General features: G+C 41.3%; 1 protein-coding gene across 1 annotated transcript in view; it reads left to right on the top strand.

Annotated features, from left to right (window-relative positions):
• The first annotated feature begins 6,645 nt into the window (after window positions 1–6,645).
• Window positions 6,646–16,011, top strand: part of LOC117552640 (contactin-associated protein-like 4) — a 132,218-nt gene continuing 122,852 nt past the window's right edge. The window contains 1 exon segment of the mRNA XM_034226217.1: window positions 6,646–6,807. Within this exon segment, the coding sequence (XP_034082108.1) occupies window positions 6,723–6,807 (85 nt within the window). The 5' untranslated portion in view covers window positions 6,646–6,722.

Genomic DNA, 16,011 nt, shown 5'->3' with positions numbered 1-16,011 from the left:
CGACCCATGAAGTGAGAGCAGGAGGAGGCTAATGGAACAGAGGGTAGGTTGAAAAGCAGTTCAGGATGTCAGCCCTTTATATTGGCAGCCTAGAGGGAGGCCTGCTGCTGGACTGATCTCAACCAAACAAAAACATCTTTCTTCAGATCCTATCTACAGCGCTGCTACGTCACAACCTTTTCCTCCACATGCAGTTACAGTGGACTTCCTAAAAATGCAAATACAGCACGTGGAAGAGTTGATTTCTCTTTGAAAATGTTTGATTTCTGCACCTCTTTTCTGGCTGCCAGCAGCTGGACCTCTGAAACTCTGAGTCTGTTTCAGCCAACTGGCCGGCCTCACACAGCCGGCAGCTGCTGCGTGAACACAGAGCAAGGAAGCTGACATTTTGAGCCCATTTCTTTTTTGGCTTTCTCTCAATGGCAGAGGACACATCACACAACTAATTTCCAAAGTCTTTTGAAGAGTTCTTGCCTTAAGCAGACAATTAAAAACACGTTAGCCACAGCAAAGCGATTATTTCTTTTTCTATGCCTAATTGAATATTTTTTGTATATTTGTCATTCAAAATAAACTTATTAGAAAATAATCTTCAACTTTTTTATGAATTATTAACTTCATTCTCATACATGTTCTTCATCTCATAAAGACACACATCAAGAAACCTTTGTTTGAATACATGATTACATAATTAAATATGAAACGCCTCAGTTTACTCCATTATCTACCAATAACTATAAACCCATGAATCATTTTACCCTTTATTGTCAAATCCTTTCAACATATCCTGCTTCTAATCAATATGTGCTCAATCGAACACAACTCGACACTGTAAATAAAGAAAATAATAAATATTACCATAAAGAATCCTCCTCAATACTCAGGGACGATGCTGATATAATGACATAAAGAATAATAAGACGACACTAAAGGATTCAGACCAACGAATCTTATAAATGATTATCCAACTTAAACCGAATATCTAACACATCTGCAGTCAATTGGTTTCCTCAGACATCTGTTTGTTAAAATATTCAGCTTTCTCATTATTGCCACATTGTAATGTATCACAGACATTGTTTGACAATCAGGGAGAAAGCAGATGCTCCGTCTACAGATGAATAATGCAATCATAATGATGTGTTGTCCAGATATCAGTCATCATATCAGAGTAAGCTGCTTTCCCTCCTTAAAAAGGCATGTTTATTTAACTGTAAGGAGTCATCTGCTTTTGCTCATTTAGTGAGGTTCATTTGGTAAAGTGAGAGTAAAGTCATTTAGACTGCGGTGCTACTGATTACGAAACAGAAACACTTTCAAAGTTAATTTCCTCTTCTCAGAGAACTGGAGGTGGGTTTAAAGGTTGAGAACTAAATCCAGAGACAGCTTAGCAAACAAGGTCACACACTCGGCGTGCTTTTTCCGAGCGCCCCGTCTTTTTAGTGCTGAAAATAAATGAACTTTTCAGAAAAGTGCCAAAGACGTGACTGTAATTGCAGGAGAAGCTTGTTTTTGGCCGTGTTTGTCAGATGGTAACTCAATCCCAATCTCAATCTTTATTTATTTATATAGCACATTTAAGTGCTGTACAGGGAGCACATATATAATAACTAGGGCTGTCAAGTTAACGCGTTAATAACGCAAAAAAAAATGAACGCGACTAATTATTTTAACGCGATTAACGCATGTGTATTTTTTTTCCTCGGCCGCCCCGTAGTTTCAGAGCGCATCGAGTTTAAAATACCATCTACAAGCTGATGCTGACAGCCCCGCTCCTGCCGCCCGCTTGTGGCAGACCACACTTCCACGCTCACCGGCATTGATATCAAGACACGAGTAGAACCAGGCTGAACTGAGAACCTGAGCTGTGACACGTCAAAATGTCCTCCGTAAAACGAGGTCTAAAAGATAGTAATTACAAAAATCAGTAAGCATTAAACTGCATTTCTTACCAAGAGGTATCAGGCAATACAAATGTACTATCAAGTGATCATGTGACCACAACTCACTCAATGATCAGATGCTAGAATCCCCCCAACAAGCTCTGTTCAAGCCCAGTGCGCAGACACTGTGAATGAAATGTATTTCCACTGCTTGTTTCTGTGATCTAATCTTTTCTGTGACTTATCAAAGCTCCTGACCTTAACCAGTACTTTGCAAATCAAAGCTTCCCCCTCAGGTAGGCTCTCATTTATCCACCTGTCAAACGTATACCTTGCCACTGATGCATTTTCTCATGGCCTCACTCTTGACAAAGTTGTCCTATTGAGACAAATATCGTATCAAAGCACAGTTCATTCAGCGACGAGCTACAACTGTTCCTCTTTGAAATGAAACGATTGTTCACTCACTGTAGCTCATGTCTGCCTGGAGATTTGATCAAACCTTTGAGAGGCAGCGGCACGTTATCATCCTCCAACAAAACAGAAAAAGCACCTACTTCTTTCTCTCAGGAGGTCAAGCTGAAGGTTGTTTTGTACCCTATAATAAGTATTTAATTAAACTGAAGGTTTGTTTGGGAAGTAAGGGGAAGCGTTGACAACAAAGCAGACATACAACTCTCCATTAACTAGCATTTAAAAATGAGTATGATATGTCCTCTTTAAGGAACAGGTTATCTTCCTCTAACAAAATAGAAAAAGCTCCATTCTACTTTCCTCAGGAGGTAAAGCTGAAGATGTTGAGATGATTTTTGCAACAATGAAATCCACAAATCAAAGGGTGGCATTGCTTTGTACCTCACTACGAAGTATTTGACTAAACTGATATCAAAGCCGGCAGGAAAAACCTGCATTAACTAGCATTTCCCTTTTTCTTAAAATCTCTCACCCGTCTGATTTGAACATCAAACAGCCAGCTGGTTTCTCAGTGTGTGGTGTGTCTGCAGGCCACCGATGTGTGTGACGCTCATGACGAGTGTGTGTGTGATGCTCATGACGAGTGTGTGTGTGTGTGTGCGCGATCCTGTGTTTCTCGCTGACTCTGGCTGCAGTGTTATTTGATTCCCTGCTGTGTTTGCTCTCAGTAGGTTTCATTATCAGATTCCCCCGCAGACTCTCTCTGCACGTCTTCCCTTCCCTCTCTCCTCTTTCTTTTTGAACCAACAAATACAAAGATCTCTTCTCCCATGTGGGGGACAAAGATTACCCCCCCTTGTCCACAGACAGGCGTGTGTGCATCTGAGCTAACAGAGATGTTTTATTCAGGTTTCCATGGCCAGCTGTGGGTAGTGTGTGTATTGAATGGGATTTCATGTAATGCCGCAGTGCACCTCTCATTTATTCAGAATGTTTTTTTGCATAAGTCTTGTGGGCAAAAATGTAAGACACAATGTTCCTGAATAAGATCATAATAGATAATATGCAAGGCACAGTGATGTTTCTTCCATAGAGTCTATTATCTTCTAATGTGTCAACCTTCAGAGTGCACGACTGATATGCACGGCTACTTAGCACAGGAAAAGGTTCATGTTTCAATTGTTACCACTCAAGTTTGTTGTAGAGTAATAGAGTAGAGTAGGGTACGGGACACACGTGCAATTCAAAGACATAATCCATAAGGCATCAAACACACAACTCCTGCAGGCCGTAAAGGTTTGTTCGCCTAATATTAAGAAAACCTTGAATTCACACCATGACTCCAGGATGCAGAAGTTGTTCATTCACATTGCTTACGGTAGATTACAAAGATTTCATGGCAAGTAAAGCTTGCACAATCCATCTTCTGCTGTTTCGAGCTGTCACAATATAAAGGATATGGCTTTTTTCTGTTCTGCTGGAAGCATTTACAACCACATTTTAGTAAAAGCAACTGGTTCTATTGAACATGCAAATAATAAGTGCATTTATGTCCGTTTGGTTTGAAAATGTTCAATAAATGTTTTTTCCTCTATAAAAACTTCTCATTATTACATAAATTCAAGCTAACCACAGCCACTTTTCTCCGTTTGTGTGGAAACGACATGCTTTAAAGGGGACCTATCGTGCAAAATGCACTTTTGTACGTCTTTTTATACATGAATATGTGTCCCCGGTGTGTCAGGGAACTCACCAAGTGTCAGAAAACACAACCCTCTCTCTTTTCCTCCTTACCCAAATCTCTAAAAGCGGGGCTGCAACGGATCTGATACAGATTTGAAAATTCTCTGACGTCAGGAACGAGGAGCTCCGCCTATATGGCCAACTCTCCACCTATCAGGGGAATGTGGGGTTGGGCCACCACCGGCCATTGCCGCTCGAAAGCGCTTGAGACGCTGTAGTACATATGCCAGGCCTGTACGTGGCGCTGTAGTCTGCCACAAAAGCAGAGAAGAAGACTTCCCGCACATGGTTGCCATGGTTGCCCTTCTGTTTATTCTCCGCTGTGGCTCTTTTTCTCCCTCCCCGAGGCAAGCGTTTGCGCCTCCTGCTGTAATTCAATGCAATCCCTCCCCGTCGAGGCAAGCACTGTCATTCTCTCAGGTTAGTCCACCATCAGATGACAAACACCCACCTCTCTGCCTCTTCCAAGGAACGAGGGGACCGTGCGGCAGAGTTTCAGTTCGATTTTTTTACGCCGGTCAACATGTCCGTTAAAGTTGAAATCTTCCGGACAAAATTAGAAAAGTGCCGGTCAAAGGTCTTCTTTGTTATTTATTGAAAACAAATGAATAATGACTATATAATCATGTAAAACACGGAGGACAGAGATCTCTTTTTGTCCCCCTCTTCTCCCCGCTGCAGCCTAGCAGCTGATCTCAAAGCACGCTCCCCTCTCCTGCAGGGGGGCGTGGTCAGCTGCAGCTCACAGAATCAGCCCCTGCAAAAACAGGGCTGGAAAAGAGCAAATAGAGCGAAATGAGGCATGGCTAAAATACAGAATCTGTTTGGTATTTTGAAAAAAATATATAGGTATGGCCCTACAATATATTGTTCAAATATAGCATGATAGGTCCACTTTAAACTGCCAGTTAGATTTCAGATAGGGCGCTAACCCTTTTAAATGAATTCCCACAACACAAAGCCTGTTTGAGTTTTTACTGCAAATGTGGTTCCCAGTGGAAATTCATTCTTACCCATCTGGTTTATTTCATTCTGATTTCCTACCATTTTATTTCATAGAATTTTAAGCTGTCCTCCTCTCTAGCTTTGAGATCACACACCTTAACGAGCTGCTCAATTCACACTAATGTGAAAATCTGAAGAAGGCCTCTTTACAATGAACAATATTTAATATTTCTAAAAGTAAGAATCAGATTTAAAAGTTTTTAACATGAATAATGTCAGAAAGATGTGTAACATTCTAAAGTTGGAATGAGGTTTCTGAGTGAAAGTATGAAGGAGCCGTTAGCAGTTAAAGAAGGAGCAGTTAGCAGTTAAAGTCGCATGAAGATTTTTCAAGTCTGAAGAGTTTCTCCATTGACTTCCAGTTAAAAATGTGATGAATTATGGGATGTATATCTGGAATTATGAATGTCGATTCCCGACCGAGCTGAACGTTTTGATGTTCGAACGGAGTTTCTGCAATGTTCAATGTGGGAAGAAGCAGCCAAAATAACCTGGCGGAATAATAAATAATGTTGTGCATAGCATAACAGATAGTGGGAATGCTGTGTCAGCATTCCCACTAAATAAATACATGTGGAAATAAATACAGGAATAAATAAACACTAGAAAATAAAAATAAATGTTTAAATAAAAAAATATAAGTTGAGAATAAAACAGAACACACATATCTTTAATGTATTTACATTTATTTTTTACTAACATTAATATATTTATTAATTTCTGTGTCTGTGTCTGTGCGTGTTTTACACGTTTACACATGTTGTTCTGCTTCGTAGCCTTGTTTCTGTGGATACGACAACAGAGTACATTTTGTTTTACTGGAGACCGGGCTGGCCAGCCTCAGATGCCACTCTACCTCCGACGGACGTGCAAAGAAATTGTGCAAAAATAATAAATATATATATTAAAATAATGCATATAAAAAAACATTATAATAAATAAAATAAATAAAATAAATAAAATAAATAAAATAAATAAAATAAATAAAATAAATAAAATAAATAAAATAAATAAAATAAATAAAATAAATAAAATAAATAAAATAAATAAAATAAATAAAATAAATAAAATAAATAAAATAAATAAAATAAATAAAATAAATACAATAAATAAAATAAATAAATAAAATAAATACAATAAATTAAATAAATAAATTAAATTAAATAAATAAATAGTGCAGTGCCTTAATGTTTTTCTCTGAAACGTTGACTAACAAGTCCAAAGTGCACAGATTGACACTAAACCAGAGTTCTTGTTTATTACATTTCTATGTGCACGCTATTTTTCAGAACATGTACAAGTTTTACTTTTAAAAAGTGGTGGGGACACAATTGGCCATTTAAAAAAGCGCAAAAGAAGCCTATTCTATGATTATGTCACCCGCATCTGTCATGCAGCTGTTTGTTGGTGTTTTATTGTAACTGGTGAAAGACCATTTGCACCTGAGCGCACGCTTGTGTGCGAGCGCGCATTTCAGTTTGGCTCCAGCCAACCACAGAGCTGCAAAAGCTGAGAAAACAGACTACACTGACCCCCCCCCCCCCCCCCCCCCCCCCCCCCCCCCCTCTCTCCCTCGTCCTTCATTCGGGTTTTGGGAGATCTCTCTTGGAGCTGTAGAGGAGAGGTTGACCGTCTCTCTCCTCCAGCAGCTTTTCTGCAGCCTCCCGTCGCCTCATCATGGATTTTGGAACTAAAAAAGTCGCTGGGATTATCGCTCAGGTCGCCCTGCTCCTCTGCAGCTCGTCCGGGACACACGGAGCAGGTGAGCAGGCTGCGCGCTTTCTACTTTCCCCAGGGGAGAGGGAGCGAGTCCGGGCAGCGCGGACCCGGAGGGGAGGCTCTGAACTGGGGCTTCATGTCTCTGTCATCCCGCCTGGAGAAGTAGACTCATTGATATTTCGGCTGATTGTCTCGTAATGTTAATTTGGGTAAAGTACGTGGATTTGATTCTCTAGGTTCTGAGAAGGTGTGAGTCGCGGTTACGCGTCAGCACTCGGTTAAAAGAAGAAGGAGACGGAAAGTCTAATTTGAATAATGACTGCCTAATTTTCAGTCATTTACGTGAAAGTAGTGAGTTTTATCAGTGGACTGTGGACTTGCTTTGTGATTTAGGATTTTGGTGTCCCCCTTACTCACTCCTTCTTGCCGCATTTTAATTAGCTGTTCATTTACTCCCATGGTTACAATGATCATAAGCCATTCGCCATTTGTCACCCAAATGTGTCAGAAGCCAGTTCATCCAGTGTGTGGTGTGCGTAAAACATCAGTGTCGCTTTGTTTTCTGGTTCATTTGGTGCTCAGAGCAGCATGGTGGGAATCCTGGGACTGAGCACGGCTGTGCTCACACACTCCAGAGAGCTGCCACATTGTGAGGATGTGTGTAAGTGTGAGAGCAGCCTTTGCAGGTGGTTGGAGAGCTTAGAATAAGATTTAGAGGTCTGCTGTTTGAGTATCTGTGAAGGAAAACATGAATGAGAAAGGTCTTGTTTGCCCTGCCTGCGTTAAGCTATTAGTAAAAAGGAAGTTTATTCTGCTGTGAAACACAAATAATTCCAAACAAAGAGATGGAGAGAAACCCGAAAGGAGGATATGATGGAGATGAATCTCATGATGAGACCTGATACCTGCATGAGATTAAAGCAGATGGCTGTGAAACCCTTTTAAAACCTCGATGCTTATGTTCTCCTCTTTTACAACATATTGCCACCTGATCCTCTCTTTGATTCATCTGTTCTGTATTTGACTGAATATATGTTGTGTTTTGTTTTAGCTTTTCTGCTTTTTCTTAGCAAGAAAGCAATGTAAGAAACCCTTTCTGCCTTCCTTTGAGTTTAAATCTGCCTCGTACCCATCCATCTAGACCAGGGGTGTCAAACTCAATTTCATCGCGGGCCACATTCGCATAAAGGTTGCACTCAAAGGGCCGGTTGTAACTATATAAATATATAATATATATATATACAATAATGTATTATATTACATTATTGCCTCTGAATTGGATTATTATCGGATTTGATAATAACTTAGTAATTAACTACGTCTGAAAGAAGAAGTCCAGGGCAAATAATTGCATGTCTCATCAGTGGCATGTCACAAAACAAGATGCATTGTGGAACATGTAGTTTATGGGCAACCTGCTTCTGTAAAAGTGGCATGTAACCGTATAATAAACGTATTATATTCTTTGCAAGCTCTTGCGGGGCCACATAAAATGAAGTCGCGGGCCGGATTTGGCCCCCAGGCCTTGAGTTTGAGACCTCTGATCTAGACCTCTCTATGTCTCCATCATTATGAAAAGTCCTAAACTCAGTAGCGATCACTAAGGTGAGCTGGAAAGGCAGTCGGCTGTAAGACAGGAGAGGAGGAGAATGAATTAAAACAGATTCATATCCTTTCTCCCTGAAAGAAACATCCACAGCTTCACCAAAGGATCCACATCTCTTCACCTCTTCTCCTCCTGCTGCTTCTCTTCTTTTGTTGCTTCTCTGTTGGGGTCTGTTTCTGATCGGCTGTCCTCTCCTCCCTGACACATCTTTCTGCTGGTTCCTCTTTGCTTTCTGTGTTCTTTTCCTGCCAACAATTCCTCTTCCTCTTTCTGTTTCCATGCCTGCTGCCTCTTCCCCTCTCACCTCCACCTGGATCTCTGCCCTCCCGCTGAATCACAGAGCTGCTGCTGTGTCGCTGGCTCTTTCCTCCCTCACTCTTCCTCCCCCCCCTCCTGCATGTTTTCCTCCTGTTTCTTGGCTTCGTCTCCTCCCTTATCTCTCCTCCTGCTCTTTTCCTTTCTATCTTCTTGTGATTTCTGTCATCACCTCCTCCTGTGTAGGTGTCAGAGTTTGCGTTCACACATAAGTGGATTTGAAGACCCACAGCAATGCCAACACTTCCCTTTCCCCTCTTCTTTTATCCCTGTCTCGATGTAACGGCCTCTGAAACAGCATTTAGACCACAATGGGGCACTAAAGCGCTCCACTAAGAGTCAGACTGACATTGACATTGTTTGCAGCTTTTCAAAGCAGGTTTTACCACACACATTCTGCTGACCGTCCCCACCCCACGCCTCGTCACCATGGGTGCTCGGGCTTTTAGCTGCACTGCTCCCAGACTCTGGAACTCCCTCCCCCCGCACATCCGACAGTCAGACACAATCACCATATTCAAATCCCAATTAAAAACCCACCTGTTCAAATCTGCTCACTGTAGTGCTCCCCATTATATGTTTCATTTGTGTCCACTTGACTGTCTCCTCCATGATTTCCTGTTTGTGTTTTTATCATGTTCTGTTGCCTATTAGCGATTTTTAAATGTATTTATTTTTATTTTATTTTATTTTATTTTATTTTAACAAATTGTACGGTGTCCTTGGGGGTCATGAAAGGCGCCTAAAAATAAAATGTATTATTATTATTATTATATTCAGTGATTTATGTGCATGTCTTTTCCTGCAGTTTAGGTCATACAGAAACAGCCATTATATTAGAGGTGGGTAACACTGACTTGAATATTTAATTTAAGGCTGACAAGCTTTGTTTTCTATTGTTTCTGCATTAGTTGCATAATTTTTTCTATAATTCTTCCTGTTTGGTTTTGTTTTCTCTTTCTCCGCCATGTCCATTTGTGTTCCCTTTCTCTCTCTGCTCTGTCTATCTCTCTGTTAATCTCACCTGACCCAGCAGCGCACCCATCATGCACGGACCATAAGCCACAGCAGGGTAATAAGTTAAGACTGCAGATGTGGAGACATCCCAGCCGCAGGTTTTCAGACTGAGCTTCACATCTCGCTCCCCCCCTGCAGACAGCTCACTGTTCGTTATGGAGGTGGTGGTAAATGACAACAAAGTACAAATACATATTTTAAATGCCACAGATGGCGCTCCCATCACTTGTTAGCCGGAGGAGGGAATGCTGTGGTTTATGTGATGAGATTCAAGGAAGTCAGCGCGTGAAACAGATACCCACAGGACTGTAAAGTCACTGTGCGTTTAATCGCCTTCTGATATTAACAGCGGGATACTGTCACTGTCGGTTTTGAAATGGCTTCTTGCATAAAGATAGTGAAATGAAAGCAGAATGGTGCTCAGAGACCATTATGTAACTGAACGGTGCGATCGGTATAAACAGAAAGGAGGTGTTGCCTCTGAAGAGGAATGAAGGTTAGTTCAAGTGATTTTTCGGGCAACCTGAGGGCAGCAGAACTAGGGCTGCTCGATTATGGCAAAAATCATAATCTCGATAATTTGGGTCAATAATTGATATCACGATTATTAAAAACGATTATCCATTTACTTTGAAAACATCCATTTATTGAAAAAAGACATTTGAACAGTATGTTTTGAACAGTTGATTACCCTGAACTTTAAGTATAATTCAACTGAAAAACCAATCAAATAAAATAAAAAATCGTAAAAACAAATTCGTTGCAAGCCAAAATTGTAATTGCGATTAAAATACGATGAATTGAGCAGCCCTAGCAGAACAAGCTACAAGCATCAACCCCAAAATATGATTTGATTCGATTTGGAGTCATGTTTCTTGCCAGTAGTGACACTGATCCAAAACAGTCTGGACCCAAAAACCAAAACACTAAGTGTGCTTTCACACTTTAAGTTAATTAGGTTTGGACCTATTATATTATGCATTGTTGCATTTGAGTTCTGGTCTGTTCCTGGTCACACTTACTGTAGTTTCCACAAACAAACTAAGAGCAGTAGATGAAGTTAAGCAGACATGAGGTAAGTCATTGATTGGACAGTTTTGTCGATGCAGCCATTTTGTTTTGCTTGTGATGTGTATGTTATTGTTTGGGGTCACGCAAAGCTCATGAAAAATATATTCTTTATTAGGCATTATTAGTATGATTAAACTGAATCAAGCACATGTTATGCAGAATGACTGGTATCGGTACACAAGCCTTTTGTGCTGAAGGGAGACAGGAGCTGGATTTGAGGCTTGCTGTGGGATTGGTTTTATACACTTTTTAATGAACTTAATGAACTGAAAAAGTACATTGAGTCAGAAATAATAATACCCCCATGGCAGTGTGCCGCAAGGAAGCAGCTCAAGGTCGCTTGGAAAGGCCCTGTGTGGAAGTGGACCCCAGAGGATGTGCTATGTGGCTCCTTTCCTAAAGGCCCGGACACACCAAGCTGACACCAAAGAACTGACGGACCCGACTGTTGCGTCGCCTCACGTCTCTGCGTCTTGGCCATGTGTCGCACTGGAACACACCGCAAAGACTTCAGCCGACGGCCAAGAAGCACGTACGCACTGCGCATGCGTGAGTGGCAATAACTCTCCTTACCAGCAGGCGGCGGTAGTGTGTATTCGTCATTCAAAAGAGGCAACAACCGGAAGACAGACTGCGTGATAACCGAGAGAAGAAGAACAGACTGCGTGATATAAACAAACAACCAATAGCGTGTGGATTCCATTTTCTCTACAGCGAGAAGCTCACGGGGCTTTCCCGAACCTGTGTCGAGAGCTGGAGGTAAATGAAATCTCAGGTTTGCCTTCTTAATAGTTTGTTTACGTCCCTCACTTCCGTTTCGCTTCTCATGCAATGATTCGCTAAGCTGAACAGCCAATCAGAGTGATTTATTTTGCCGACTGCTTGATTAATTAATAGATTGTAGCCTGATTCAACATACATTAAGCTTTTGAAATCATGCTAAAATCACATATCTGCTATTATAAATCCCTTTGGTTTGTTCATTTTCTTTTACACTACAAACAAACAACTGATTAAAGTCTGCTTGGACCACCTTTTCATTGTTTGGTCCTGCACGAGGGTTCGATTGACAGCTTTCACACCAACCAAGGGAACTGCACTTACCAAGAAAACCGACCTGAGTTTGTACAGTTACAGAATATTGAGTGGTGTAGTTTTATATCAAACCTGACCTCACATTTTAGTTCCATTTTTTGTTTGTTTTACTCTACAGATTAGTGGGGAAACTTGCCAGAATCTCAAATGAGAGCAGAAAACTCCTTCGCACTTGTAAGCATCAATAATAAAATCAAAACTGTGTGTCAGTCCCTCAGTGGACAAGACCAACTGCTTCTGTAACCATTTTTGCACTTTCGCTCAAAGTGAGAAATCCATCGTAAAGAGCAAGATAGACCAATCTTTCCAGTCAGAGCTGCAGAAAACAGAAAATAATCCATCGCTGCCTCGGGGCATGTTGTGCTTTGAATTAAACATGTTGACTGTCGTTATAGATCGGGTCCACAATAATACAGCTAGCCTTGTTTGTGTGCTCATACATTCAGCTTCCATTGACAACGAAAGAGCATCACTCCAAGTCAGAATGTTTTGTAAAATGTTTGAGTTTCTAAGACGTTGGCAGTAAAAACAAATGTGTGTTAAAAAAGTGAGAAAGTCCTGCCATGCTAGCAGCGGTGTGATGCTGTATTTCTCTGAGCTCATTGCTAACTAAGAGAAGACATCACGTGTACTCATCATCTTATATTAGTATGCTACATTTGCATTACACGTTTCCTTAAGGCCGCACCACAAACAGCATTTGGTTCCTGCTTGACGCTAAAGGAAAACTTGCATTATTTCCAATGACTTATCTACATGACAAGTCTGTGTGATTGAACATGATTTACTCTGATTTAAGAAAGTAGGCTAGGAAGAGTTCTAAACATCAAAAAGATAGAAGAAGAATTGCAACGATCACAGATTGAAATCTATATTGCACTGAAATATTTCAGCTTCAGAGAGATGGAGAGGATGGATTGATGAGAGGATGATATTGACCAACAAAGATACGTTGTTGTCATCTCTTGAAAGTTGTATTTTTTCATATTGCAACTGCAAGATATTTTGCAGAAGAAAATATATGGTTGCAATGTCTTTTCAAGCGTCATGCAGCCCTTCTTTCTAGTGCTGAATTAGTACAACTGAAACAGATTGGATACCATTGGTTTTGTATTTGGTCCTAAAACAAAGTATTGATCCAACTCAAATGTTCTCCTGACAATGACATTAGATGAAACGTCTCAAGGTAACCTAGCCACAAACCTTATTCCCAGCAACTAACCAAAAACATATTTTAAAAACACATTATTTTACACAATGTGCAAAAATGTTGATTGTAACACTTGTTCCTGCAGCTCTTTACTGTCATATCATATACATACATTAATTCAGGAAGTAACATCATTAAAGGACCCATGTCATGCTGTTCCGGTTATTACCCGTCCCCTTGTGTTATGAAGGTTTTTCTGCATGTAAACGGTCTGCAGAGTCACAAACCCTCAAAGTGCACCCTGTAGCGAGTCAAACTCTAACACAGAGAAGACCTGTCTGTGCTGCCCCAGAACGCCTCGTTGGACATTTCTCTTTTTCCATTGTTTGCTTCCTGGGTTCTGTGACGTGTGAACACCCAAATCAACAACAAATGACCGGATTGGCCCAAATGGACCCTTGGAGAACTAACAGGGAGTCCCATTGACTTGCATAGAGCTCCCTGAACGCTGGTAATAGACGAGTTGGGATGGCGGAGAAATACTCTCCGCAGACCCATTGACTCACAGCGTTATAAACCTTTTTCTTTCTCAATATCAAGCCACACTTATTGTTTTTACTTCGGCTGTGAGTGTTTGTGTGCTCAGGATGAGATTCGCTTGTTCTCGCTGTATCGCCGACCCGGAAACCTGTCCGCTCCTCGCAGCAACGAGCCTCGCAACGGGCCTCGCAACGTCCCGACCAATCAGAGCACACTGGGCTCACGGGGAGGGGGGGGGGGGCGGGAGCTCCAACAAGCCGTTTAGGACAGAGAGTGAAAACACATACTTTACAGAGATGCTGTATGAGAAATGTGATTTTGGAAAATTGCACAATGTAAATCTATTCTAGTAGACCTCAACAATGGAAATATGATCAGTAGAAATGGCCATGTCATGGGACCTTTAAGTTAACATGTTGAGTGTAGGACAGTAAAATAAAGCAGTTTCAATAATTTGAAATAATTATAATAGTGATAATGAAAAGGGAGCTGAGCCAGAAGGCAAAGCTCTCTGTCTACCGGGCCATTTTCGTTCCTACCCTCACCTATGGTCATGAAGGATGGGTCATGACCGAAAGAACGAGATCGCGGATACAAGCGGCCGAGATGGGTTTTCTCCGCAGGGTGGCTGGTGTCTCCCTTAGGGATAAGGTGAGAAGTTCGGTCATCAGGGAGGGACTCGGAGTTGAGCCGCTCCTCCTTCGTGTCGAAAGGAGCCAGTTGAGGTGGTTCGGGCACCTAGTTAGGATGCCACCTGGGCGCCTCCCTAGGGAGGTGTTCCAGGCACGTCCAGCTGGGAAGAGACCAAGGGGTAGACCTAGGACCAGGTGGAGGGATTATATCTCTTCGCTGGCCTGGGAGCGCCTTGGGATCCCCCAGTCAGAGCTGGTTGATGTCGCCAGGGAAAAGAAAGTTTGGGGCTCTCTGCTGGAACTGCTACCCCCGCGACCCGACCACGGATAAGCGGAAGAAGATGGATGGATGGATAATGAATATACATGTTATTGATAGAGCACTTTTCAAGTAACTCAAAAGCACTTTACAGAGTACAAATTCACAACAACACTTAATATATTTCAATGATGAGTTTTGATTTGTGATTTGAACATATCAAAACTCTGTCTGGGTAGCAACTGGAATATAATATCGGCATGTCAAAGAAGTTGTTCAGATATTTGAGTCTGTTGCTACATTCAAGCACTTTTTATTGCCGACTGTCCCTTTAAAACATTGATATCCAAAACTAAAACACCTGCTGTTTTCTCCTCTCAGAGAACCACACTTTTACTGATCTCCTGCTGGGTCTATAATTGTGCCCTCAGAAAGTTTCGATCTATTGTGAGTTGTTTTGTTCTCTCAAAGCATATTTTGAGTACGCACAACAGTGTCTCTAATGCCGTCCTACATTCACTAATGGATCCTTTGCTGTGTTGTTATGCTGTGGTTTTCTCTGCTGCTTTCAGAAATCCTCCCACTGGGTTCTGTAGTTCTGCTCCTGGAAAAGACTACCGTTTCTAAAGCAGTAATTAGGTGGTTCAAAACATGTCAAGCTTGGTTATGTAATTTCTCTTATTTTTAACTGTACCATGTAACTGTACGTGACGGCTCATATGCAATGTTACATTTTAGCTTTGGGTTACAAACAGACCAACAGCGGAGATAAACTCTGTGATGGATTGACGAGGCCTACATTCCCCATGGCTGTTAGAAAAACTGCAGCTTGCATTACTCAGAAGTGGATTTGAGTACAAGCTAACTCTAAATAATTGTATTCCCTTTTTGAGGTGCAATATCCAATCGATTCCAGAAGTTGTTATCTTGAACTGATTCATAATGAACTTGTTTTGTTCTTGTCTTTGTTTACTTCAATGTCCAGGATGTTACATGGTGATCCCTAGAGAACGGATCCGAACTTGTTCCATATAATGTTTTTGTACTGTTAGTTTACTGTCCTTAAATTGGCCAAATCAATGTGTTTTATAAACCTTAAAGCATCACAATACTACGGTGGCAAACGCGTTACAGAGGCCCAACACACTTTCATTAGGAGAAACACACTGCACCTTCAAAACAAATCGCTTATGTGCCAGAACACAAATGAAGAAGCATTTTCACAAACTTGACAACACATGACCAGCCTTCAGAAAACATTGACGAAACATGCACAGGGTCTTCTAAAAGCGCTGCATAAACTAAACGCTAGATTACTATTATAAAACCATACTTTGTACAGGACATGAACACACAAGTTCACACACACACACACACACACACACACACACACACACACACACACACACACACACACACACACACACACACACACACACACACTGTGATGGATTTGTATGGCAGAAAGTCTTTCTCACAAGCAACACATTTACTAACTCGAACAGCTCAGTACTGTCCCCTGGAGGTTTAGGATACATTATGTGTGTTGCTTTTTTAAAACA

This window comes from Gymnodraco acuticeps, unplaced genomic scaffold (assembly GCF_902827175.1).
Source record: "Gymnodraco acuticeps unplaced genomic scaffold, fGymAcu1.1, whole genome shotgun sequence".
NCBI classification, from domain to species: domain Eukaryota; kingdom Metazoa; phylum Chordata; class Actinopteri; order Perciformes; family Bathydraconidae; genus Gymnodraco; species Gymnodraco acuticeps.
Note: the sequence above shows the minus strand (reverse complement) of the source record. Positions and strands in the feature narration are given on the sequence as shown.